Below are 26050 nucleotides of genomic sequence, written 5' to 3' on the forward strand. Positions count from 1 at the left end.
TCCACCCCCTGCCCCCCCCACAGTAGAACGAGGGCCGGGCAACAGTCAGAGGGCTGGGGATGGGAGGCTACGTACTGGCAGTTCCCACGGAGACCGTCTCTTTGGACTGAACATTGATGGAGGGGGAGAGGCCAAAGCGAAGCGTGTTCACTCTGGCTTATGCAAGGCGGTGTTTTGTCTGAAAGAACCTGGGTTGGCGTAGGTGCAGGCACAGAGGTATAGAACATAATGTCTTCAGGATTAGCAGAAGAGAGAGATGGAGGCATTGTGTGTGTGTAGACTCCAACCTGCCGCTCGCTGAATTAATCATGACATGGTCTTTTTCTACTCCCACTCCTCCTTTCATCCATCCTCCCCCACTCTCCTCTTCCTTACCTTGGGCTGACAGCCTTCCCTCGCATTCACTCCTTGTTCTCCTCCCCCCTCCCTCACTATACCGCTCATCCCCCTCACTCCGGTGTGTGTGTGTGTGTGTGTGTGTGTTAGTGTGTGCGTGTGTGTTCACATGCATGTGTGTTCATATGCATGTGTCCACACTAACACAGCGGTTGTTCGTAGCGTAAAGTGGGTCGTTGGTAGCTGGCCTGACTGGTGGACACATACAGAGTGAGCTTTGAGGCTCGCAGCCAGAAGGGTGTGGGTAGGAGCAGGTCACCAGAGGTCAATGCCAGGAAAAGTGACTCACATCCTCAGTGGCTAACAGGAAGTGTTGTCGTGCCATCCACAGTAGCTATGATAGTATCTTCTCACTGCTCTGGTGCTCTGGAAGTGGGAAGTGGCTTCATGTCAATGCGTTAATGATCACTAGGTCACTTCTTAGAAGGTAGTGCAGATACAGTCAGATAATATTAGACCAATGTTTCACATATCCGGTCTATTGTGTCACAATATCATAATAAGGGTATAGATGCTGTGTTACCATCAGCCTTATCCGTCCATATAAGCCAAACTCTTCAGCCCCTCTAGAGTATCTAGTGAATGCTAGGATGGCACTAAAACCATTTGATTGCATCTACGCTTACTGATTTGATAACCTTGACTAGTAGTCTGTTTGTTGTTGAAGGAAAGCCAATGGGGATTAAGAGGTGGTCCATGACCTCTTGAACCCCTTTGTGCTGGGCTTCCAGCCTGGCGGCCCTCATCCTCGTTCCCCAGGCACTCTGTGGGCCTGTGTTTGGCCTTTGGATCCCGTCCATGTGATCTACTACCAGACAGGAAGCTGTGTGTACATGTGGGTCATCCCCTCACATTGTTTCTCTCTGTGTGTCGTAGGATGAAGTGGACAGCCAGAGCCCTGTACTAAGAGACAACCCCCAGCTCCATGAAGAGGTGAAGGGCTGGCTCAAAGACCAGAAGGCTCAGGAAATCTTCATGCAAGGTAAAGGTAGTTATTAAACACGCAGTGTATTACATACGTACATTTATCTACCAACCCGCTGCACACGAGTGTTCTTCGTTCATGATGTAGATCTAAAGATTGGTTATGGGTTGCTTTCACATACAAACCTTAAAGCATTATATAGTTCGCTGTGAAGAACATCCGTCCCACCTTAGCATTTCATTATTAAGTCTTGATAATAAATAGTATGACCATGGCAATGCTTTATTGTTCGTTGGAAGGTATTTCTGCAGTATTACATCTTTTCGGCGCCATTTCCTCAAATGAGTTCCAGACATCCATTCAGCTCTTTCCCCTTGGTTCTCAGCTCTGTACTGATGGCTGTTGGCTCCCGTCCCTTCCAATTGTTGTGTTTCTCTGTGGTCCAGGTCCATATTCGCTGAATGGCTACCGTGTGCGCGTGTACAGACAAGACTCAGCCACCCAGTGGTTCACTGGCATCATTACTCACCATGACCTCTTCAGTAGAAATATGGTCGTCATGAATGATCAGGTGGAGCATACACACACATGAGAGCTGGACACACGACGTATGCATGCCACTACCAGACAAACAGTCACACACGCACACATACACCCACACACAAATACACACGCACATAGATGCAGGGAGTAAAAAGGTCTACAAAATCTTGCTCTCTTCTGCTCTTTTCGGCTCTCTCTTTACAACTCTCGAAACACACAAAAAAAAACTTAAGTCACCTACCTACCATACTTTTAATACATTATTTTCACAAGATAAGCAAGATGATGGAAGTCTGAATAACCAAGCTAAGCACGGTCCTCCTGAGGAAGTTACATTGATTTCAGATGCGCCAGTGTTTCTCAGACATATACTCTGACTAAGACGGTCACCTAGGTGTCAAAATTACAACACATTAATTTTAAGAACAACATGGTATAACACAATGATTTAAAGTACTGATTTAAAAGTTGAAAGAATATCCACAAGCAAGGAAAGCCAATGGATATCAAAAATAAATCTCTTATAGGGTCTATTTTTGCACTTCTTAGTGCAACAAACACACTTCTTAGCCCCATTTAGCCAACTGGCATCCATTAAAACAGGCCCTTCCACTGTTTGATTGGTGGTAGTCCGTTGTTCTTGGAGCACGTTCCATGGCTAACCCTGTCCGGCCCCTCTAGGTGCTGGAACCTCAGAACGTGGACCCCTCAATGAATGCAGATGACCTTCCTAGACGACGTGGTCCACTCGCTGCTGAAGGGAGAGAATATCGGCATCACCTCAAGACGGAGGTCCAGATCCAGCCAAAAACAACAACAACAACAACAACAGCAGCGGCAGCAGCACGGTCCATGTGAGTGCATTCCACACGCCCCACACCGACGTACAGCTGCGGCCTCAGCATGTGGTCGGCCCAGTTCAGGCAGGCAGTGCAGCCGTTGCTTTGTGTGTAGTATTTTGGATTGAGTTTAGATGGCTGGGGGGATGGCCACCTGTTTGGTTCCTACGCCACATGTCCTCATCAGCTCATGTCCAGAATGATCAGCGCTCATGGCCTGGAGTTCATAGAGCTGGCTTAACCCTTTAATGTTGTTGATCACGGTCTCCTGGCTGTGCCGGGGGGGTAGTTTGGTCAACAAACATATGACGTGCCTGATATATATATATATATATGCAATTTGGCTATCACTCTTTAGGAGAAAGTTGATATCTCAAACACAACTTCACACCTTCATGTTATCAAAAGCTTTTTGCGTACCACAGTGCAGTAATTGCTATCGAGATTAATGATTAATACATATAACAGAAAGTGAAAACTATAGTTCGAGTGTGAATGATTATAGTTTACCACTATGGATGCAATAATGCTACCACTATGGATGCTGTGTGTAAGAAACGTAAATAAGCTGTTTCCTTTATTGAGTGAATGTAGTGACAATATTACCTACACGTATTTAAAAGTCCACACGTGTAAATAAAGTTTTGTGATGTAAATAGATAAATGATACACTTGACCACACTTGACATGATGCACTGAATATATATCCAGAAATCCAAATTGCGCATTTGTCATTCTTGTTGATACGAACGGCTGTGGAGACACAGATCTTCTTGGAACTGTTTCTCCGCGACCACAGAGAGAACAATGAGTCGAGCATAACTAGGGCAAAGTTGAAATCAGTTGAACTTTGAGGAGAGCCATTTAAAGCTCTGAATCAGGATCTGATGTGGCACATGGAGCTCTGCTGATCTCTCTATCAACCAGCCAATCCTCTTGATCCCTAACAAATGTCTCCTTGTTTGTTGTGTCCCCCAGACGGCCGGAGGGAGAGGCGGCGGAACCCCTGGCAACACTCAGGTACCCACCCCTCGCCCCGAGCACCAGCCTTCAAAACATCTGTTTCTCATGGAGCCAGCGAAACAAAGATTACCTCATAAGAAAATACATTTAGTAATTCAGGCAAAATCAGTAAAAAATAAATGTATGAGATCATTTTGTTTTGGTTTGTCTATATAGAATTAAAATATATATAATTCCTCCTCCTACCTTCCCACTCAACCCCACTTGACCTCTTTTAAGCAATAGGTTTTATTTATTTTTGCTGCATTTCACTTCCCAGTCCGTGCACTGATCTTAGCTGATCTTACATCAGAGAGATTCAGTGGAGAAGAGAGATACATTACACATTACAGAAGAGCTGCAGTACACAGTGGAGAAGAGAGATACAGTACACATTACAGAAGAGCTGCAGTACACAGTGGAGAAGAGAGATACAGTACACATTACAGAAGAGCTGCAGTACACAGTGGAGAAGAGAGATACAGTACACATTACAGAAGAGCTGCAGTACACAGTGGAGAAGAGAGATACAGTCGTTGTTGTGTGGCTCTATTCTGCTGTACGAGTGAATCTTTCCAACGTCATGCTGATCAGGGTCACTACACACGAGCCCAGGCCAACAGCCCGCGGCCCATCACAAACTCATCAGGAAGTGCTGCAAAGGGCACCCAGGGGGCCATGGCCTCTCAGCAGCAGAGCCAGGCCCAGCCAGGCAGCCAATCGGCCGGCCACGCCCACTCCCCCGGGGCCCGGGACCAGCGCGGGGCCCGCTCTTCCAGGAGGAAGGGGTCGGACAGCAGCGTCCCCGAGGAGGAGAAGGAGAGGAGGGAGGAGCCGGGGAGAGGTGAGGGCACAGGGGGCTGCACACACTAACTGATCATCACTGATGTTGTTACTGGAGGGTCTTCATCAGGCTGCTAATGAAGTAAGTGGAGTTCTGTACTGGGAATGAACTGAGAGGTAGCAGACTCATAGTTCGGCGATGTCAGGCTACTTTTCTACACCTTAGAGGTTTGATAGTAGTAGCTGGGGGCTTGATGATAGGAATTAATTAAAGAAATTAGTTTAAAGTAGCTGGACCACAACAAACTGCTCCTTCATGAGGAGAACAGGACCAAATAATGTAGGAACACAAACCATGAAACCAAAGCACTGCGCCTGCTTCTGCCTCACAGTATATCATGAACCACAGGGTCGACTGGTGCTGCTCATATCGCCTCAGAGATGTGTCTCTGACTGATGCTTCTCCGTGCAGATTCCAAGCCCAAGGTCAAGCCGACCGTCAACAAGCGGCGCAAGACCGAGGAACAGGAGAAAAAGGCCGGCCTGAAGAGGCTGAAGACAGAGACGACCTCGGACCTGTCGGAGAGCAGCGACAGTGAGCACCCCCACAACAAGAGGACCATCCACTCCTCCTGCTCCTCTTCCTCCTCGTCCTCCTCCTCCTCTTCGTCCTCGTCCTCCTCTTCGTCTGAGCCCAACTCTGAGAACGAGTTGAAGAGCCGCGGCGGGGAGCTGATCGCCAGCAGCGTTTCCAAAATGGAGGAGGACGAGAAGCCGGTGGCGTTGACCGCCGGCTCTAAACTCAGCGAGTCGCCGTCGCTCGCTGGCCGGCTATCGCCGTGGGCCGAGGTCCGAGGGTCGGAGGACACTAGGAAGGGCTGCGTGGTGAAAGAGACGGGCCCCTCGGAGACAAAGGAGGAACAGGAGCTGACGGCGGTGACGCAGCTCCCTCGGTCACCACGGCAACACCTGGCCCCCCTGCTGAGCACGGCGGTCCAGGGCTGCATCATGGAGAGCACCAAGAGCACTGTGAACGGTACCGCATGGAAGAGCTTCAAACTAGACGACATGTTCATTGAAAACATGGGGTGCAGATTGATAAAGATTTACTCAAACCACGTCTTTGTTTTGCTCCTCAGCCACTCCTCGGTCCCAGACGCCCTCGGCCACGTCCTCGTCTCATCTCCATAGCAACAGCGTGATGGACATCACTGAGGAGGCCCAGGCGACGGTGCACCGCGAGAGCTCGGAGGCCGTGTCGGCGCTGCTGGCCTCCCAGGAGTCCACAGCCCTTTCTCCCTACCTCCCCCTCAACCCCTCCCCCGTCTCCTCTCCCCCCGTACCCCCGTCCCCCTCTCCCTCCGAGGGCGGACGCCGTGGGCCGGACATCGAGCCCGCGCCGCCGCCGCCACCGCCTGTGCCTGCGCCCGTACCACCTGCTTCACCGGGGCAGGGCACCATGGGAGCTAGCACGATGGGAGCCGGCCCCGTAGGAGCTGGCCCCATAGCAACTGGCCCCGTAGGAGCTGGCCCCATACTAGCTGGACCCATACTAGCTGGCACCGTAGGAGCTGGCCCCATGGGAGCTGGCCCCATGGGAGCTGGCCCCATGGGAGCTGGCCCCATGGGAGCTGGCCCCATGGGAGCTGGCCCCATGGGAGCTGGACCCATGGGAGCTGGCCCCACACTAGCTGGCCCCATGGGAGTTGGCCCCACACTAGCTGGCCCCATGGGAGTTGGCCCCTTGGGAGTTGGCCCCACACTAGCTGGCCCCATGGGAGCTGGCCCCGTGGGAGTTGGCCCCGTGGGAGCTGGCCCCATAGCAGCAGTCCGCAGCTTAGGCAACAAGATGGAGTTTGCCCACTCCGAGGTCATCAGGTAAGAACGCCGGACCATCCTTCTATTATGACTATTTTACAATAATTATGGTGCCTGTTTTAAATGCATACAATCCTTTTTTCAGACCGCTGACCTCCGTGTCCGAGCCTGCAGTGCCAGAGGAAAAAGAGAAAACTCCCCTACAACACCCCCATAACCATCTCAATCATCATCCTCTTCCTCATCATCAGCAGCATCACCACCTCCAGCCCACGCAGCAGCACCCACAACACTACACAGGCCTCCTGCCATGCATCAAGAGCCCTTCTCCCTCAGAAGAGACCAGGAAACACCAACAGTCCCCATCCCACAAGGTAAAGGCACATCCTGCCGCCGAGCTGTGCAAACCAAGAGTCAGCCCCAGCCCCAAACCGCAGAACCACCACAGCCACCCCTACCACAGCGCCGGCATGGCCCTGCTCCCCTCTGACCTGCTCAAAGCAAAGGCCCAGCAGGCGCTCCTGGACAGCTCCAAACCCAAACCCCACACCTCCCCCGAGGTCTCCAGGCATAAAATGCCTAAATACTCAGACACCCCTCCCTCCCCGATAGCCCGCGCAGGGGCCAAGCCGGAGCCGCCGGATGCCGCGCGCTCCGGCTTCAAGCCGCTCCACCCACGCGCCGAGTCGGGCAGCTCCAACGGCAGCAACTACACCAAGAGCCCCCTCATCATCGACAAGAACGAGACCTTCACCGTGTACCGCGACCCGGCGCTCGTGCGCACCGACGCCGAGAACTCTGTGGCCAACGCGGCCAGCGTCTCCTCCAACCACGTCGGGGCCTACCTCCACCCTCATTTGCACTCTCTTCACTCCCAGTCTCCGCACTCCACATCTCACCCGCACATCCTCCACCCGCCCCCGCCGCCCTCCTCGGCTCTCCCCCACCTGCTGCCTCCGGGAGTGCTCCCCGCCATGCCCCCGCCTCCCACCGCCTCTCTCCTGGCTTCCCACCCCCGGCTGGACTCCCCGGGAGCGCTGGGGCACCTGGCCCTGGCCCACGGACACCCGGCACCGTCACACCAGCAGCAGTTCATGCAGGTGAGGCTGCACCTTGTTGTTACACCTATACTCTACACCTATACTCTGCACCTTGTTGTTACACCTATACTCTGCACCTTGTTGTTACACCTATACTCTACACCTATACTCTGCACCTTGTTGTTACACCTATACTCCACACCTGTACTCTGCCCCTTGGTGTTACACCTATACTCTACACATACACTCTACACCTATACTCTACACCTTGTTGTTACACCTATACTCTGCACCTATACTCTGCACCTTGTTGTTACACCTATACTCTACACCTATACTCTACACCTTGTTGTTACACCTATACTCTACACCTATACTCTGCACCTTGTTGTTACACCTATACTCTACACCTTGTTGTTACACCTATACTCTGCCCCTTGTTGTTACACCTATACTCTGCACCTTGTTGTTACACCTATAACTACACCTTGTTGTTACACCTATACTCTGCCCCTTGTTGTTACACCTATACTCTGCCCCTTGTTGTTACACCTATACTCTGCACCTTGTTGTTACACCTATACTCTACAGTCTACACCTATACTCTGCCCCTTGTTGTTACACCTATACTCTGCCCCTTGTTGTTACACCTATACCCTACACCTTGTTGTTACACCTATACTCTACACCTATACTCTGCCCCTTGTTGTTACACCTATACTCTGCACCTTGTTGTTACATCTATACTCTACACCTTGTTGTTACACCTATACTCTGCACCTTGTTGTTACACCTATACTCTGCCCCTTGTTGTTACAGCCTATACCCTACACCTTGTTGTTACACCTATACTCTGCACCTTGTTGTTACACCTATACTCTGCACCTTGTTGTTACACCTATACCCTACACCTTGTTGTTACACCTATACTCTGCACCTTGTTGTTACACCTATACCCTACACCTTGTTGTTACACCTATACTCTGCCCCTTGTTATTACACCTATACCCTACACCTTGTTGTTACATGTATAGCCTACCCCTGAACATCCATAGCCCTTGGAACCTAGGACATCCTTGGATGGTAGCTCTTGGTGGATGTTTAACGTTGTGTCTGTTCCCAGGCCCAGGTCCCACCTCCTCCTTCACTCCTGGCCCAGGCCCATGGCGGGGCGGCCGGGCTGGGCCTGTACCCGATCCTCTGGCAGTACGCCAATGGAGCGCCTGCCAGCTACCCTCCAGGCCTCAACCTCCCCCCGGGCACCAAGTGGGTCCATCCAGAGAGCGCAGCGGCCGCCGTCAACGCAGAGGCCTCCCTGAGGAGGGTACGTCCTCCAGACCGCCTACTGTGTCCTGGTCTTCTAGTAGTGATAGTACTTATGGCTGGATTACTGTGTCCGTGGTCTTCTAGTAGTAATAGTACTTATGGCTGGATTACTGTGTCCGTGGTCTTTATAGTAGTAATAGTTCTTGTGGCTGGATTACTGTGTCTGTGGTCTTTATAGTAGTAATAGTTCTTGTGGCTGGATTACTGTGTCTGTGGTCTTTATAGTAGTAATAGTTCTTGTGGCTGGATTACTGTGTCTGTGGTCTTCTAGTAGTAATAGTACTTATGGCTGGATTACTGTGTCCTGGTCTTCTAGTAGTAATAGTACTTATGGCTGGATTACTGTGTCCGTGGTCTTCTAGTAGCAATAGTACTTATGGCTGGATTACTGCGTCCGTGGTCTTCTAGTAGTAATCGTACTTATGGCTGGATTACTGTGTCCGTGGTCTTCTAGTAGTAATAGTACTTATGGCTGGATTAGTGTGTCCTGGGTCTTCTAGTAGTAATAGTACTTATGGCTGGATTACTGTGTCCTGGGTATTTTAGTAGTAATAGTACTTATGGCTGGATTACTGTGTCCGTGGTCTTCTAGTAGTAATAGTACTTATGGCTGGATTAGTGTGTCCTGGGTCTTCTAGTAGTAATAGTACTTATGGCTGGATTACTGTGTCCTGGGTATTTAGTAGTAATAGTACTTATGGCTGGATTACTGTGTCCGTGGTCTTCTAGTAGTAATAGTACTTATGGCTGGATTACTATCTCCTGGGGTATTGTAGCAGTAGATAATATTTGTTTGAGCCAGTAAGGTGGTTTACAGGCATATACACCACCACATCAGCTATACACCAGAGAGCACAAACATACACAGCCTCAATAGAACGAGGCGTAAGAGGGCAAAGCACAAACACAACGCTGGGGCATGCCGAAGAGCTTTAAAGAGTCCCTGTGTGTCTAATGAAGGCTTGCATTGTGTTTCCTCCAGAGCACGGCCAGCCCATGGCTCCACCCCACCGTGGCCGGGGACGGCCTGTCCCTGCTGACCCACGTCCCGGTGCGGCCCGCCAGCGCAGACTCCCAGCGGCCCTCACTGAAGATGATGGGCGCTCACACCAGCCCGCCCATCTCCAGGAGCCGCGCAGAGCTGCACAAGGAGTCAGTACCACCGTCCATGGGGAGGCCCAGCACTAATGCAAGGCGGACAGTACGGCTCCGTCACAGGGGTTGTCTGTCTAGATATTGATTTGGAGTGGTGCTGTCATATCATTGACTGGAGGTCGACCAAATCCATTGGTTGCTCACTTGTTATGAAAGCATCAAACATTCTTAGAAAGGGTATTAAACCCTCTCCGTACAGTTTTGTAATCACAAACCAACACCCTCACAGCCTGCAAAGGCTCTGCTTACAGATCGACATAATGCGGCACTAGCATCGTTTACATTTGACATTGATGTACACACACATGTCTTTCTGCTTCCATGGCATCTTCCGGAACAACGTGCCATTTTGCACCATTCACTTATAATAATGCATTTATGGAAGAACAGATCTGGCCACGTAGGGATTGTAGTTAGCTGTCATTCCACTGTAAATGCCGCCATTTGCGGACTCCTTGCCAGAACTGCAGAGGTTCTGGGATGTTGGTCTGAACTCCTCCCCCCTGCTGTGTTTCCCAGTGACATGGATAAACAAGGCTTCATGGACCCAATCAGAACCTTGACGTTGGCCCAGCTTAAGCAAGAGCATACGGACCGGAGTCGGACCCCCACTGGGAAAGATGCCCATCTCCACCGCCTCTACCTGGAAGCCCAGGGCAAGCATGCACGCCTGGCCCATACCCAGGTACCTATACCCTAAAACACTACGCCCATACCCAGGTACCTATACCCTCAAACACTACGCCCATACCCAGGTACCTATACCCTCAAACACTACGCCCATACCCAGGTAAATATCAAACAGGCTGTCATGTCTCTGCCTGTTCTCCTCAACAGGACGCGGTGCAAGCGGCAGACAGAGCCAGCAAATACAAGGAGGAGAACCGAAGGATTCTCCAAGAGAGTATCGAGGTGGCGCCGTTCACCGCCAAGATCCACCGGCCTGCCGACCTGGGGCCCGAGAGAGAGCGGGACCGGGACAGAGACCGGGAGACGCACTTTCCTTCTCACCTCCCGTCCCTCACACCCCCCAACCCCAAGGCCGGCCATCCCCATCCGCACGCGGCCCAGTCGGAGAAGAGCAACTACTTCACCACGCTGTCCAACAGTGTGGTGAACGAGCCCCCCAGGCTGTACCCCACCAAGGAGCTCAACTCCTACTACGATAAGGTCTCGGTCGGGGCCGTGGTCTCCAGCATCGTGGCCACCCAGTCGGTGGCCGTCCAGGGGGCTCCTTCTCTTGGCAGCTACAGCTCCAAGGCCTCCCTCTCCAAGCCGCCTCCCCTCATCAAGCACCAGCCTGAAGGCGGGGAGGGTCTGGCTGGCAAAATCACAGAGCACCTCAGCCAGCAGGCCTCACTGGTCCAGCAACACCACGTGGTGGGGATGGAGCGCCATCATCTGGAGCGCCGCAGCCCTTCATCCTCCCTGAACCACCATCATCATCCTCACCCACAGCAGCAACAACAACAGCAGCAGCAGCATCATCACCACCACCAGCAGCAGATGCAGCAGCAGACACAACAGCAACAGCAGCAGCATCAACAGCAGCAGCATCAACAGCAGCAGCATCAACAGCAGCAGCATCAACAGCAGCAGCATCAACAGCAGCAGCATCAGCAGCATCAACAGCAGCTGCAGCATCAACAGCAGCTGCAGCATCAACAACAGCAGCAGCATCAACAGCATCAACAGCAGCAGCATCAACAGCATCAACAGCAGCAGCATCAACAGCTTCAGCATCAGCAGCAGCACCAACAGCAGCTGCAGCAGCACCAACAGCAGCTGCAGCAGCATCAACAGCATCAACAGCATCAACAGCAGCAGCAGCACCAACAGCATCAACAGCAGCAGCAGCAGCATCAACAGCAGCAGCATCAACAGCAGCATCAACAGCAGCAGCATCAACAGCAGCAGCAGCTCAGGGGAATGCCATCTCTTCACCGAGCGCCCGTGTTCCATCCACCCACACAGCATGCGCTGGAGCGGAAGGAAGCTGCCGAGCGGGAGAGGGAGCGGGAGAGGGAGAGGGGCGGCTATGGCGGCCGCTTGTCTCCGCCCACACTCACGCCCATACAGCCGGTGAGCGCGACGGCGGCGGGAAGCAAGACGTCGGCGGAGCAGCAGAAACCTCCTACGCTGCTGCCGGAGACCAGGGAGGTCAAAGGGCAGGGGGCGGCTGGCACCGCCGCCACCATCGGCTCCGCCGCCGCCGCCGCCGCCGACAGGATGGTGATGACGTCGTCAGCAGAAGGCTGGAGGGGCCGCGATGTGAGCCAGCAGGAGAAGGGAGCGGAGAGGGGAGTGTGGTTCCCCGGGGAGACTGCCTGCAGCTCACTATGGGGCAAGCCTCACGCCGCCATGGCCTCCGTCATTGTGCGCCCGTCAACATGCATCAAATACGAGGGGAGCCCTCCCCTGGGGGCTAACAGACTCCCTGCCATGACCCATAAGGAGCTGCCCCAGGGGAGGCTGTACTCAGCCAAGCCCCAGCCGGACTGTTCCAGGCCGATGGATGGTGTGAAGGAGCTGGGCTATAGCCCAGGAATGGGTAGAGTCATACAGCCTAATACCAACCTGGACGATATGTGTGCTCAGTACAAAAAGTCCACATCAATGTGTGGTATGCAGAGAAATACCGGAGCCATCCACACTAATGCACTGGACAGGACTGAGATCTCCGCCACACTCAGCTCACCAGGAAAGCGTGGAATAAGCGGTCCGGATCTAGGCTGCTATGTCTCAGCGAGAGGTGACCTCGCGGTTCATAAAGCTGGCCATGCCGGCCGTCCACTAGGCAACTCGGGTCTCTCTGATCAAGAGGGCTTCGGGTCCCGTACCTCTTCTCCCGGCGTTTCCTGGCTTCCCCCTAGTCCGGTGGGAACGCCCCACCCCAGCCCGAGCATCACTCCCATGCCCAGCTCTGTCTCCAGCCCGAGCCAAGCCTTCTCTCCCTCTTTTGTTCACCTCAAGAAGCACAAAGCTGCCTTAGCTGCAGCCCAGTCCAGAAGCAGCTGCCCCAGTGCACCCCCCACCGCGGCTCCTGGAAGCTCCTCCATTCCCCTCCAGTCGGCCGACAAGCCCATCCCCAACAGCTCCCCTCCTCCCTCCTTCTCCAGCCAGGCCTCGACTTCCTCCATGGACAGCAGCAGCTCGGCGAGTGGCCACACTACTCCGGGCAAGTCCAGCCCGCTGCCCAATGGCCTGCCCGCCACCGCAGCCAGCGGGCAGTCCAGCAACTACCACAAGCTGAAAAAGGCCTGGTTGACCAGGCACTCGGAGGAGGACAGGAACACCACGACGACCAGCGCAGCCCCGGCGGTCTGCGCCAAACCGGATAAGGTCCCCGGGCCGCCGCCGGCTACAGCCAGCGCCTTGCAGAGCAACAGCGCGGCCATGGCTGAGATGATCAAGCCGTGCTCCGTCAACCTCATCGCCTCCACCTCCGGCAACCCCGAGAAAGGCAAGGAGAGCGGCGTCAAGGTGAGCGAGCGGGCGCCGGAGGAGAAGGCAGCGGCGGCGGACGCGGGGGCGGAGGAGAGGAAACCTTCCACCCCTGGCCGGAAGGCCAGCAAGCGGACGTACGAGTCGGGCTCGGAGAGCGCCGGGGACGACTCCGACGCCAGCGAGAGTAAGACGGAGGCCCGGGCCAAGCGCCAGCCCAAACCCACCTACAAGAAGAAGCAGAACGACATGGCCAAGAGGAGAGGGGACAACGACAAGGACGAGGACGACGTCAAGCCCAACGGCGTCTTCAGGTCCGCCCGGGAGAAGACCAAGCTCAAGCTGGCCAGCAGCAGTAAGTCTAGACTCTCACTTTACACTCAAACGGTTCAGGTGCTTCAGTCTGAATACCAGTGGTACATCTTGGCTAGGAATTCTGCATTGAATGAGTTGTTGGGGCCCTAGAATTGGACAATACGAATGGTGGAAGCAGTATTTCTGCTCTCCTCCCCAGTGCTGGGGTTATGTTGTGAGCAGGCGTGGGTGTGAGGCCCGAGCTGCTGGAACAATGGAGGGTATGTAGAGCGGAGCCGGCGAGCTTCTTCCCAGCACCGCGCCTCTCGTCAAGCTGGCTCCCATTAACTTGCCGAGAATCATTTCCTGACAGAGTAACTTAAAGTGTTGGCCTTTGACCCTTGAGGCAGTGAGCTCATCACACACACACACAGACACACGCCCCCCCCCCCCCCCCCCGGAGCAGCCCCTTCTCCCACGGCCACTAGTGTTTTCCAATGGAGTCGTCCCCTGATCTCCTCTCGGTCTCTGCTGTAGTCTTCTGCTCTGATTCAGACTACATAGCTGTTTGTGGTGTTCATATGGTTGTTCTAGAGCATTCGATGCTTGGCTTCGTCCACATCCCAGAACAAGAGCTCCATGACGGCAATGTCTTGGGTTTCAGACACTTATCCACATCTGGTGTGCAGCTGTGTGTGTCTGTGTGTAAGTGTGTGGGGTATGTTTGTGTGTGTGGGGTATGTGTGTGTGTGTGTGTGTGTGTGTGTGTGTGTGTGTGTGTGTGTGTGTGTGTGTGTGTGTGTGTGTGTGTGTGTGTGTGTGTGTGTGTGTGTGTGTGTGTGTGTGTGTCCTGTCATGCTCAATCCACACTAAAAGGCAGGCCCTCATGTTGTCCCGAGCCCCAATATTTAACAATTATTCGTCGAAGAGGTGGAGTGAATGGTGGGGCTATTCCCCACTATTCACGGAGCCTGAGGTGATAGATTGTTTTAGTATATACTATAGGTGAACACTCAAAATATAAACAAGACAGGATTTTTTTGTTTTTATTAGCAAACAAAGCGGGACATTTTGCAATAAAAAACAATCCCGAGATAGCGAATCAATCAAATTGTGCCATCTTAGGAGGTTCGTAATCTTCATTTTATGTCTATGTATTAATATCTGCAATCTGCAGAGAGAGATGGTTTTGTAACATTTCATACGAATTTCCCAGTGAAATCCCAGCTATAATCTATAACGAAACGTGAGGGCTGTGAGACATCCCTCTGAGAACAGCGATTTGAGGGAAAGCTAGCCCTCATCCTAATGACCCAATACTATCGGAAATTAGAACATTATCATAGTTCTCTGGTAGCCACCCAGTGTGAGAATCGGCAAGACTTTAAACTTGTTGTATAATAAATTGCCATAGGACCAAGAGGTTATTAAAAATGTTTGCACAAGGCCAAAAGATACCAAAGGCTCTCCCTTCTTATAATGGTAGTTGAATAAACTTGAATAGAGGGGCTGATGTTTTTACCTTTTATGGTGTTCCTTCAGCCGCAGAAATAGCGGCCGTGTGATTTATCTTTGAGTGAATAGCGCTGTTCCTGATGTGCGATCTAATCAACACTCTGTCTGCACAAGGTTCAAACCACCTCTCTAATGTGTGATGATGGAAGTAGGCCTGCTCTCATAGTATGGAAGTCTTGTGTTTTCAGAACCTTGTAGGCCACATGGAAGCTCTGCTGTGACCGAGTCTGACTGGGATGGATCAGTGGATTCAAAAGCCACTGAACTCCATGCTGCCATGATTTAATTGATTTAGATTTTCCTATGTTTGGAAACCTACCGATTATCCAAAGCTTGAAACGATGTATCCAGGGAAGGCCTCCACTCATGAGGCCTTCAAGTCACGGCCACAGGACGAAGACAAACCTTTACCGGTTTTGTCACTTAAGCACAGAGCGGTTTAGAACGAAGTCTCCCATGAGAGATATCAAACGACAACATCCTGTACTTTTAACACGTCTCAGATCATATGAGTCCCGACAGACAACAGCCCTGGCTATTGTTTGGTGGACACACTCTGCAGAATAAAAATTTGGGTGGAAATTAGACATTAAAGTTATTGTTTTATCAATATGCATCCATATAAACACGCTATTTAATTTAAAGGAGCTGCATGTACGTTTGAGAGTCTTGCTTGGAATTTTAAGGAAGTGACATTCCTATTGGTCTCCTACTGGTATAAGTCACAGATCCTTGCTGCTGTCATGAAACCATTCAATTGAGTTGTGTTGTGTGTAGTGTGTCCTCACTGTGGACCACCTGGTGTCTCTCAGAGCGTGTAGTATGTCCTCACTGTGGACCAACTGGTGTCTCTCAGAGTGTGTAGCGTGTCCTCAGCTGGTGTCTCTCAGAGTGTGTAGCGTGTCCTCAGCTGGTGTCTCTCAGAGTGTGTAGCGTGTCCTCAGCTGGTGTCCTCTCAGAGTGTGTAGCGTGTCCTCAGCTGGTGTCTCTCAGAGTGTGTAGCGTGTCCTCAGCTGTGTCTCTCAGAGTGTGTAGCGTGTTCCTCAGCTGGTGTCTCTCAGAGTGTGTAGTGCTGTCCTCAGCTGGTGTCATCTCAGAGTGTGTAGCGTGTCCTCAGCTGGTGTCCTCTCAGAGTGTGTAGCGGTTCCTCAGCTGGTGTCTCTCAGAGTGTGTAGCGGGTCCTCAGCTGGTGTCTCTGAGTGTGTAGCGTGTCCTCAGCTGGTGTCTCTCAGATTGTGTAGCGTGTCCTCAGCTGGTGTCCCTCAGAGTGTGTAGCGTGTCCTCAGCTGGTGTCTCTCAGAGTGTGTAGCGTGTCCTCAGCTGGTGTCTCTCAGAGTGTGTAGCGTGTCCTCAGCTGGTGTCTCTCAGAGTGTGTAGCGTGTCCTCAGCTGGTGTCTCTCAGAGTGTGTAGCGTGTCCTCAGCTGGTGTCTCTCAGTGTGTGTAGCGTGTCCTCAGCTGGTGTCTCTCGGAGTGTGTAGCGTGTCCTCACCTCCTGGTGTCCCTCAGAGTGTGTAGCGTGTCCTCACCTCCTGGTGTCCCTCAGACGGCGTCCCGCGCTCGGTGCTGAAGGACTGGAGGAAGGTGAAGAAGCTGAAGCAGACGGGCGAGTCGTTCCTGCAGGACGACTCGTGCTCAGAGATGGGGCCCAACCTGCAGAAGTGCCGGGAGTGTCGGGTGCTGCGCAGCAAGAAGGGGGAGGAGCCGGCGCACTCGCCCGTCTTCTGCCGCTTCTACTACTTCAGACGGTAAACACTCTCTTCCGTTTCCTCACTTAATGCTTCTTTCTGCACATTCAGTCCAGGCAGGTTTGTGTCAGACAGACACCCACCCGCACTGAATCTTCATACTACATTTTTGCAATGTCTACCGTCTGCAAATTCCCTCTGTGTGTATACAATGTATATATTTGTGTGAATGATGGACGGCTGTCAGTTGGAGGGATCCCTGATCCCAGTACTCGGCACACGTGAGGGTTTGGGAGGGTTCTGCTTCTGTGTTTTGTTTCACTCCAATACATAAACACAGAAGGGGCCCATGTTGTTCACCAGCAGTCTTCTGCTAGCTCAGTCCTTTTACCTTCTAAACCAATCAGCCGCTATCTCACCAACTATATCCGTTTCTGCAGTGCATGGAAGTCCCTTGCAATCTCTCTCTCGCTCTCTCTCTCTTTCTCTATCTCTCTCTATATCGTTCGTGCTTGTTCTCTCTCTCTCTCTCTCTCTCTCTCTCTCGCTCTCGCGCTCTCTCGGACACATGGACACATGCCTGCACACATTTGAAAAATAAATACCAGGACACAAATGCAAACCAACACAAGTTAGATAATCCATAAGTGTAAATCTGGGGTCTAGTGGGGTAAATCTGACAAAGAGGCTTTTCTGCTCCATAATCTCTTTTGCTCTCTCACCAAACGGGTTGTTGCTGGTTTGGGTGCGCGATTTCACTCTTTCCTTTTTCTTCCCTCTCTCTACCTCTGTCTCTCTACCATTTATCTCCCTCCATCTGCAATGTTGAGCACATTTTGAGTGGGCCTCCTGATATTTCTACCAGCATGCTTGGATTCCCTAATCCCTCCCCCTGCTGACTGTCATTTACATGTCATTACGTCATCCCAAAGCCTCTACAATCAGCACATTAGTACAAGTAGTGGCATGACGTGCATTAAGGTGACCAGAGCGGGAACGGTGAGCATTGATTCAGTCCCGCTAACCCTGAATAAAGGTCCTCTCAGCTCAGTGGGTTGACTGTGACCCCTAGGCCTCAGTCCTACAGTAGTGACCTGACCTCTGTATTGTACAGTCCAGGGGTTCATGTTTGACATAGAGGACCATGTCTGGTGTCACCCCCCCCAGGCTGTCGTACAGTAAGAACGGGGTGATCCGCATGGACGGCTTCTCCAACCCCGAGCAGTTTGACCAGGAGGCCCTGGCCCTGTGGCTCCCCGGGGTGCTGGAGGAGAGCCTCCTGGAGCGAGGCACCGCCCGCTACATCCTGGGCTTCATCGGGGACAAGTTCTGCCAGATGGTCTCCACGGAGAACAGCGCCGCCTCCTGGGTCCGCAAGGAAGGTGAGTGTCCAGCCCTGCAGGGGACCAGAGGGGAAGTGTGGGGCTGTTGTTCTAACCTCCATCTCCACAAGGGTAGGGAACCACAGGGAACCTGACCATATCATACGTTAATGTCCAAAATCAAATCTCGATGTTTGGCTCCAATCTATCGATTCTCACATCGCACGAAGAAGGGGCGAACAATTAATCGGCATATCCATATTTTGTCCCACCCCTATTCTCCACGTCTTCCTTAGTCTCTCCTTGAGGTTACAAACACACAGACATGTTATGCAATCCGTCCCAATCTCTGATTCATCTTAAAATAAACCCAGAGCAGGACGCTATGCTAAATATTTACTGACACCAGATACTGATGTCATCATGCCACTGCTATTTGTGGACCGACTGCAGGCAGCGCTGTATGGGGAGGCGTGTGGGACAAGACTGTTTCTACTGAGCTCCCAGCTCTATTTTGGATTTAGTTTGATGTGTATCAGGGCCGTAAGATGACCTACTGACCTCATGACCTCCAAGAGAAACACTGGATACATTATGATCAGTGATTGACCGATATATCGGCCGATATTTGCGTTTTTTACGTTTATCGTGTCGGACGATTTTTTTTCACTGGAGCAGCACCACAGTGTACTGGTCTGGTAAAACAGCACCACAGTGTACTGATGGTCTGGTAGAAACAGCACCACAGTGTACTGGTCTGGTAGAAACAGCACCACAGTGTACTGGTCTGGTAGAAACAGCCCCCCAGTGTACTGGTCTGGTAGAAACAGCCCCCCAGTGTACTGGTCTGGTAGAAACAGCCCCCCAGTGTACTGGTCTGGTAGAAACAGCCCCCCAGTGTACTGGTCTGGTAGAAGCAGCCCCCCAGTGTACTGGTCTGGTAGAAGCAGCCCCCCAGTGTACTGACGGCGGCCGTGGTCTGATGTGTGCAGTCAAGCTGGCGTGGAAGCGAGCAGTGCGCGGCGTGAGGGAGATGTGTGACGCCTGCGAGGCCACACTCTTCAACATCCACTGGGTGTGTCAGAAGTGTGGCTTTGTGGTCTGCCTGGACTGCTACAAGGCCAAGGAGAGGAAGAGCTCCAGGGGCCCGCACTGTGAGTACCCCCCCCCCCCCCCCCGCCACTCATGCACACATGGACATCTATTTAGCATGTTTATCTGGGGATGCTGTGTTGTTCTCATACTACAGATGTATGAAGGTTGTGTTGTGTTGTGACATTCCCTGTCTCAGACAAGGAGCTGTACGCCTGGCTGAAGTGTGTTAAAGGACAACCCCATGACCACAAGCACCTCATGCCAACACAGATTATACCGGGCACTGGTAAGAACCATTACATTTGCACTTCCATGAAAAGTCTTTTGTCCTGGACTCCATGACCATCCCTCCCTCCTTTGAAGCCACTACTTCGGTCTTGGTCTCTTCTATTTCATATTATGACGTGTTCCTAGTTTCCATCACTCCTCAATCCGTTTGTTGTGTGTGGGGTTCTCCTTGTGTCCGTAGTGCTGGCAGACCTGGTGAGCTCAATGCACTCCCTGAGGGACAAGTTCAGCATCGCCTCCCACTGCCCCTGCAAACCGGCCCCCCTGCACAAGCTGCCCTCCACCAACGGGGTCTCCCAGGTACCCTGCGCTGTCAAAAAAATAAAATAAAATGCGTTATAGTCACTAGGGAAGTTCAAACACTACCATCATACATCACTGACATGTTTGCTTAATAATTCTATACATACGTTGTATATTCTAATAAAGAGACTGATAATATGGAAGAAGATATTGACTTGAGGTCCTTAAACTTCCATTTAAATGTAATAATTTTGTCAATGAAAGACAGCATCAGGGAAGAATACATTGTAGTGAGATATTGTCTGATTCTTATACTTTTCCACATCTAATGTATGTATGTATGTATGTATGTATGTATTTTTGTGTCAAAAAGGTTGTTTATAACTATTCTCTCTTTTACCACTCTTTCTCTGTCTCTCTGTCTCTTTGTCTCTCTCTTTGTCTCCCTCTTATCTCTCTCTCTCTCTCTCTCTCTCTCTCTCTCTCTCTCTCTCTCTCTCTCTCTCTCTCTCTCTCTCCAGGTTCTTCAGAACATGTTGAACCACAGCAACAAGCAGCTGGCGCTGGTGAAGGCCGAGCCGTGTTCCCAGCAGAGCTTTGAGCGGGGCGTGGCCGAGACCAACGGGGGCGGGGCCAGAGTGGGAGGAGGGGGAGGGGCTGGGAGTCCCAGCAGTCCCCTGGCCACGCCCCCGGAGTCCCAGTCACCGCTGCACTTCCTAGCCGATCTGGCCGAGCAGAAATCCAGAGAGGAGAAGAAAGGTGATGTTTTGTCTCCCACTGACGCCTCCTAATGGTCTCTCTGTAAAGGTCCACGTTAGTACTAGAGGCCTGGACCCGTACAGACCTACGCGCTGCACACTTCCCCTTAACTTAAGGGGATTTTGCTGACTTTTGCGACTTATAACCATTCATTCACACATCAACGATGGCGGAGTCGACCACGCAGGGCGACAGCATGCTCGCCGGGAGCAGACAGGGGGAGGCTTCTTGCTCAGGGACACCTCGACACTCCACTAGGAGGAGCCGGGGATCGAACTAGCGACCTTCTGGTTACAAGCCAACACGCACTACCTCCTGAGCCGCATGCCGCCCCATGCTCTACAGCATCTCTCTCACACGCTGCGCGAGGCTGGCTCTATCAAACTATGACTCATGTCTGATGACCGTCACACCACAAATCACCCGCTTCAAATGTACAAATTTCTAAAACCACTTTTCAGTCATGACAGAGTCCCAGCTTGAAAGTGTGTCAGAGTACGACCTATTGGGTCTGACATGCTGCACTGCCCCCTGTTGGACACATAGGACGTAGTGTCATTGACATAACCCCTGTGTTACTACACTACCCTGTTGAAGGGGGGCTTCCACATGACGGGAGATGCCGTTGCTTAAGGTGTATGTCCTCATCGCAGTATGCCAAAACTCCCTCTAATCTTTGACTGAGATCAAAAGGTCAAAGGGCAGCCCTCAGAGGCCATGGAGGTGGTCTCTCTTGCTCTGTGCGTGGGGCCGGACCTCACCTCTCCCCCTGTCCGCCCAGCAGAGAACAAGGTGCTGCTGAAGGAGGAGCGGGAGGGCGAGAGCGTGGAGGTGCTGCAGCAGTGTAAGACCTCGTCCCTGGTGGGCAGCAGCACGGAGCAGGGCTCCACGCTGAGGGACCTGCTCACCACCACCGCCGGGAAGCTGCGCCTGGGCTCCCCCGACGCCGGCATCGCCTTCGCCCCCGTGTACTCAACCTCGTCACAGGTACACGCGCGCACAGACACACACACACACACACACACACACACACACACACACACACACACACACACACACACACACACACACACACACACACACATGTACACATACAGGTACACATACAGGTACACACACACACAGGTACACACACACAGGTACACACACACACACACACACACACACACACACACACACACACACACACACACACACACACACATATATACACACACACACACACACACACACACACACACACACACACACACACACACACACAAACAAACCTCATCCCAGCATCAGGAACTTTGTCGCCTAAAGTCAAACTTTTCTGAATTAATCTGAATTAATCAGGAGGTTGTACTGCAGTTGAAGCCTCAGGTGAATCTTCTGAAGGTCTTTTCGAGGTGTCCTAACATGATGGTGAACACTACTCTCTGCCTCCTGTAGGGCGGTAAGGGCGGGAGGACCATGCCCAACATCCTCGACGACATCATCGCCTCAGTGGTGGAGAACAAGATCCCCGCCAGCCGCCACAGCGCCAAGCTGTCCATCAAACAGGAGCCCCTCCCCCCCAGCCACCTCCCCGCCCCCGCCGAGTTCCCCAAGGTGGACGTCAAGAAGAAGCCGCCGGCCGTCACCGTGGCGACGCCCGATGACGCCCCCAACCAGTACCCGGACGTGCCCCACTGCTGGCTGTACAACAGGCGGCTGCTGTGGCTGAAGGACCACCGCAACGACAGCAACTGGAGGCTCTTCAGGGAGTGCTGGAGGCAGGCTCAGGTGAGGTCACGTCCTCAGCAGCCAACACAGAGCCAGGGGACGTTCCCCGAACGTTAACCACAGCGCTGGGCTGGGCCCACTAGCCTACTGTTCTACGTTTCTACCATCCTTGCACTTATGTTCTTAAACATGATTTGCCACATTATCAATGGCAATTTGTTAAGATGCTGCATCTACCCATCCTCTGAGATCATGCCAAGCTACACCGGTGTGTGTGTGAGCATGTTAATCTAGATACATTCTACATCCAGAAACAGGGTTATAGAATCTAGATATTTCTCTTCTGTACATGAAATGTCATTAATTGTGTGTGTGTGTGTGTGTGTGTGTGTGTGTGTGTGTGTGTGTGTGTGTGTGTGTGTGTGTGTGTGTGTGTGTGTGTGTGTGTGTGTGTGTGCAGCCGGTGTTGGTGTCGGGGGTGCACAAGCGACTCAACCCCAGCCTGTGGAAGGCGGAGTCCTTTAAGCAGGAGTTTGCGGACCACCAGGGAGACCTCCTGAACTGTAAAGACCAGCTGGTCTCCAGCTCGGGCATCAAGGAGTTCTGGGATGGCTTCGAGGACATCACCAGTAAGTCCATCATAGACTAATCTCAAAGACATGGAAAGATACAAGATCACCACTGTGTTCCATATGTGTGACTGTCTATCAACAGTGTGACTGCCCAGCATGTGTGTATCCGTCTGCTTGTTTAGTGGGATAGAGAGCATTCTAATAAATGGCATGAAGTTGTGAATCCTGATATAGTGGTGTTTTGTGCCCATTCAGAGCGTCCCAAGTCGAAGGACGGAGAACCCATGGTGTACAGGCTGAAGGACTGGCCCTCAGGGGAGGAGTTCATGGTTCTGATGCCCACCAGGTACACGCACGCACACGCATACTCTCACACAGTTCACACCTCTCCCTCATAGATCCAATCCCCCCTCAGAGCAGGAACACATCCCCCTAAGAGAACACATCCCCTTCAGAGAACACATCCCCCTAAGAGAACACATCCCCCTCAGAGAACATATCCCCCTCAGAGCAGGAACACATCCCCCCTCAGAGAACACATCCCCCTCAGAGCAGGAACACATCCCCCCTCAGAGAACACATCCCCCCTCAGAGCAGGAACACATCCCCTTCAGAGAACACATCCCCCTCAGAGAACATATCCCCCCTCAGAGCAGGAACACATCCCCCTCAGAGAACACATCCCCCTCAGAGCAGGAACACATCCCCCCTCAGAGAACACATCCCCCTCAGAGCAGGAACACATCCCCCCTCAGAGAACACATCCCCCTCAGAGAACACATCCCCCTCAGAGCAGGAACACATCCCCCCTCAGAGCAGGAACACAACCCCCCTCAGAGCAGGAAACACATCCCCCTCAGAGCAGGAACACATCCCCCCTCAGAGCAGGAACACATCCCCCCTCAGAACAGGCACACCCCTCCCTCAGAGCAGGAACACATCCCCCCTCAGAGCAGGAACACATCCCCCCTCAGAGCAGGAACACATCCCCCTCAGAGCAGGAACACATCCCCCCTCAGAACAGGCACACCCCTCCCTCAGAGCAGGAACACATCCCCCTCAGGAACCCGTCCCCCTCAGAGACCCCCTCAGAGCCACTCTGGTTACTCACCCAGTGTGTGTGTGTGTGTGTGTGCCTCCCCAGGTACGACGACCTCATGAGGAACCTTCCCCTGCCGGAGTACTGCGACCCAGAGGGGAGCCTCAACCTGGCCTCCCACCTGCCCTCCTTCTTCGTGAGGCCCGACCTGGGGCCCCGACTCTGCTGTGCCTACGGTAGGACTCCCCTCGGACACCCCGCCCAAGAAACGTCCCGGCCCCATCTGTTTGTGGGTCAGTAGGAATGACAGACCCCTGTTGTCCCCCCAGGCGTGGCGGCCTCCCAGGACCAGGACTTTGGCACCGCCAACCTTCATGTGGAGGTCTCCGACATCATCTCCATCCTGGTCTACGTGGGCGTGGCCAAGGGCAACGGGGTCCTGTCCAAAACCGGTGAGGATCCAAAAGAATCCTGTGTTCTCTTAGGGCAAACATCCCATCCGGTTCAGACTGTTGTACAGCACTCCTCTTATTTATCCCGCCTCATGCTAGATAGATGGTTGTGATTGGTCGGTCTATCTCGTAACGGCCAGAAATCTTTTGCATGGAGGGGAAGCCAGACCGTATCTGAGGAGCCAATGAAACATGAGCTGGTGAGACTGGACTGATTCCCAGGCCGGTCAATAAGGAGGCTGACCTAGTTTTGCACACGGCCACGGACCACCAGTTTAGCGACCAGCGAGGTTGAAGAGATCCCTTCTTGCCTTGTTCCTTCCATTCATGGACTGAATGTATCCTAGGTCCTTCATCAGCAGGTGGAGGAGGGAGAAGGTGAGCTCTTTGTGTTCATACTGCTGAGCTCCTCTCGTCAGACCTCCCCTCAGTGTCCCTGTCGCTGCCTTCTTTCTCTCCTCCCTCTCCCCTCCTCGCCTCTCCTCTCCTGTCTGGTGCTATTAATAGCACCAGCATTCCCAGGCACACAGCCAGACACACACACACAAACACACACACACACACACACACACATACATGCACACACACACTACCACCCTGCTATCCAGATGGTTGTCTACTAACAGCCTCCTTTAATTGACACTCATCCCCATGTTTGGCCATCCAGTCCACACATCGATCCATGTGTTCATGCCGTCATCATGAGCACATGATCATGAAGAGAGCTCCATCTAGTCCCAGCGGAACAACAATAGAGTGACTCACTGCGTCTGGTGCTTTCCTCTTCTGCCTTTGTTTTCCAGCTTTAAGTGTGTGTCGGACCTCTCTCTGAAGATTTAACATCCAAAGGCTTTCATGGCATAGAAAACATGCATTTACAATTGCCAAAGCACAACAATTTAAATAAGATGCAATCTAAGATCGCTCTCGCTCTCTTTATATGTTTTTCTCTCTTCATTCCCTCCCTCTGCTTGATAATTAAATTCCACAACTAGGCCAGGAAATGGAAGCCCACACGATGCAATAGAATGCTGATATATTTCTTTATCTTTCTCTTCGTCTCATCCTCCCTCTCCTCTTCATCGTTAGTGTGGGTCATATCAGATATAATGCCCAGAGCCATTAAGAATGCAGCGTGTATTTCAGCACGCTCCAAAAGTCCTCATTTTAGAGTATTCAACATATTTTATATATAGTATATAGTAAATGCTAGGTCAAGGTTCCTTCTGCTTTCTGGATGTGTGCAGCTTTAGTTTTGGCTGTGTTGTTGTCTCCTTGCGTCAGCAAGTGTTCTGCAGTCAGAATAACAAGCTCTAGTTAAACGATGAACCCTCCGATCAATGTCCGGTGAGGATAGAGGGGGGTTGGGGTTCCCCCCCCTCTACACGAGCTGTCTGAAGGAGCGGTGTGAGCCGGACGAGGTGCCCTGGAGAGCCGGTCTGACCGGCAGGGGAGCCATGAGCTGACCCCTGCTGTGTTTGTGGTGCTGCTAGGTGTGCTGAAGAGGCTGGAGGAGGAGGACCTGGATGAGAGCGTGAAGAAGAGGCTGAAGGACTCCAGCGAGACGCCGGGAGCTCTGTGGCACATCTACCTCCACAAGGACCTGCACCACATCAGGGACTTCCTCCACAAGGTCAGCACACACACACTCTGTTAGGGAAGTACTCCAGAAATACACATCATGATTTACAAGTACAGTATGTGTCATGTACATGCTGTATGCTAAATATACAGCATGTACGTCCTAGATATCTACCCTCATCATGCTGCATGTCAAAAAGCTGTCTTTCATTTTCTTTTTCCCCTG

General features: G+C 52.4%; 1 protein-coding gene across 1 annotated transcript in view; it reads left to right on the forward strand.

Moving 5' to 3' along the window:
* LOC130371014 (probable JmjC domain-containing histone demethylation protein 2C) overlaps positions 1 to 26050 on the forward strand; it is an 86646-nt gene that overhangs the window by 58813 nt on the left and 1783 nt on the right. Inside the window, 27 exon segments of the mRNA XM_056576613.1 lie at positions 1273 to 1378; positions 1768 to 1892; positions 2546 to 2578; positions 2580 to 2672; positions 2674 to 2718; positions 3682 to 3723; positions 4300 to 4549; positions 4961 to 5524; positions 5628 to 6366; positions 6452 to 7406; positions 8470 to 8670; positions 9655 to 9824; positions 10347 to 10512; positions 10665 to 13626; positions 16625 to 16826; positions 17934 to 18148; positions 19081 to 19242; positions 19380 to 19469; positions 19653 to 19771; positions 20236 to 20473; positions 21255 to 21460; positions 21908 to 22240; positions 22641 to 22809; positions 23008 to 23098; positions 23897 to 24027; positions 24121 to 24243; positions 25737 to 25876. Coding sequence (XP_056432588.1) covers positions 1273 to 1378; positions 1768 to 1892; positions 2546 to 2578; positions 2580 to 2672; positions 2674 to 2718; positions 3682 to 3723; positions 4300 to 4549; positions 4961 to 5524; positions 5628 to 6366; positions 6452 to 7406; positions 8470 to 8670; positions 9655 to 9824; positions 10347 to 10512; positions 10665 to 13626; positions 16625 to 16826; positions 17934 to 18148; positions 19081 to 19242; positions 19380 to 19469; positions 19653 to 19771; positions 20236 to 20473; positions 21255 to 21460; positions 21908 to 22240; positions 22641 to 22809; positions 23008 to 23098; positions 23897 to 24027; positions 24121 to 24243; positions 25737 to 25876 — 8670 coding nt within the window.

The sequence above is a fragment of the Gadus chalcogrammus genome, chromosome 18, assembly GCF_026213295.1.
Source record: "Gadus chalcogrammus isolate NIFS_2021 chromosome 18, NIFS_Gcha_1.0, whole genome shotgun sequence".
NCBI classification, from domain to species: domain Eukaryota; kingdom Metazoa; phylum Chordata; class Actinopteri; order Gadiformes; family Gadidae; genus Gadus; species Gadus chalcogrammus.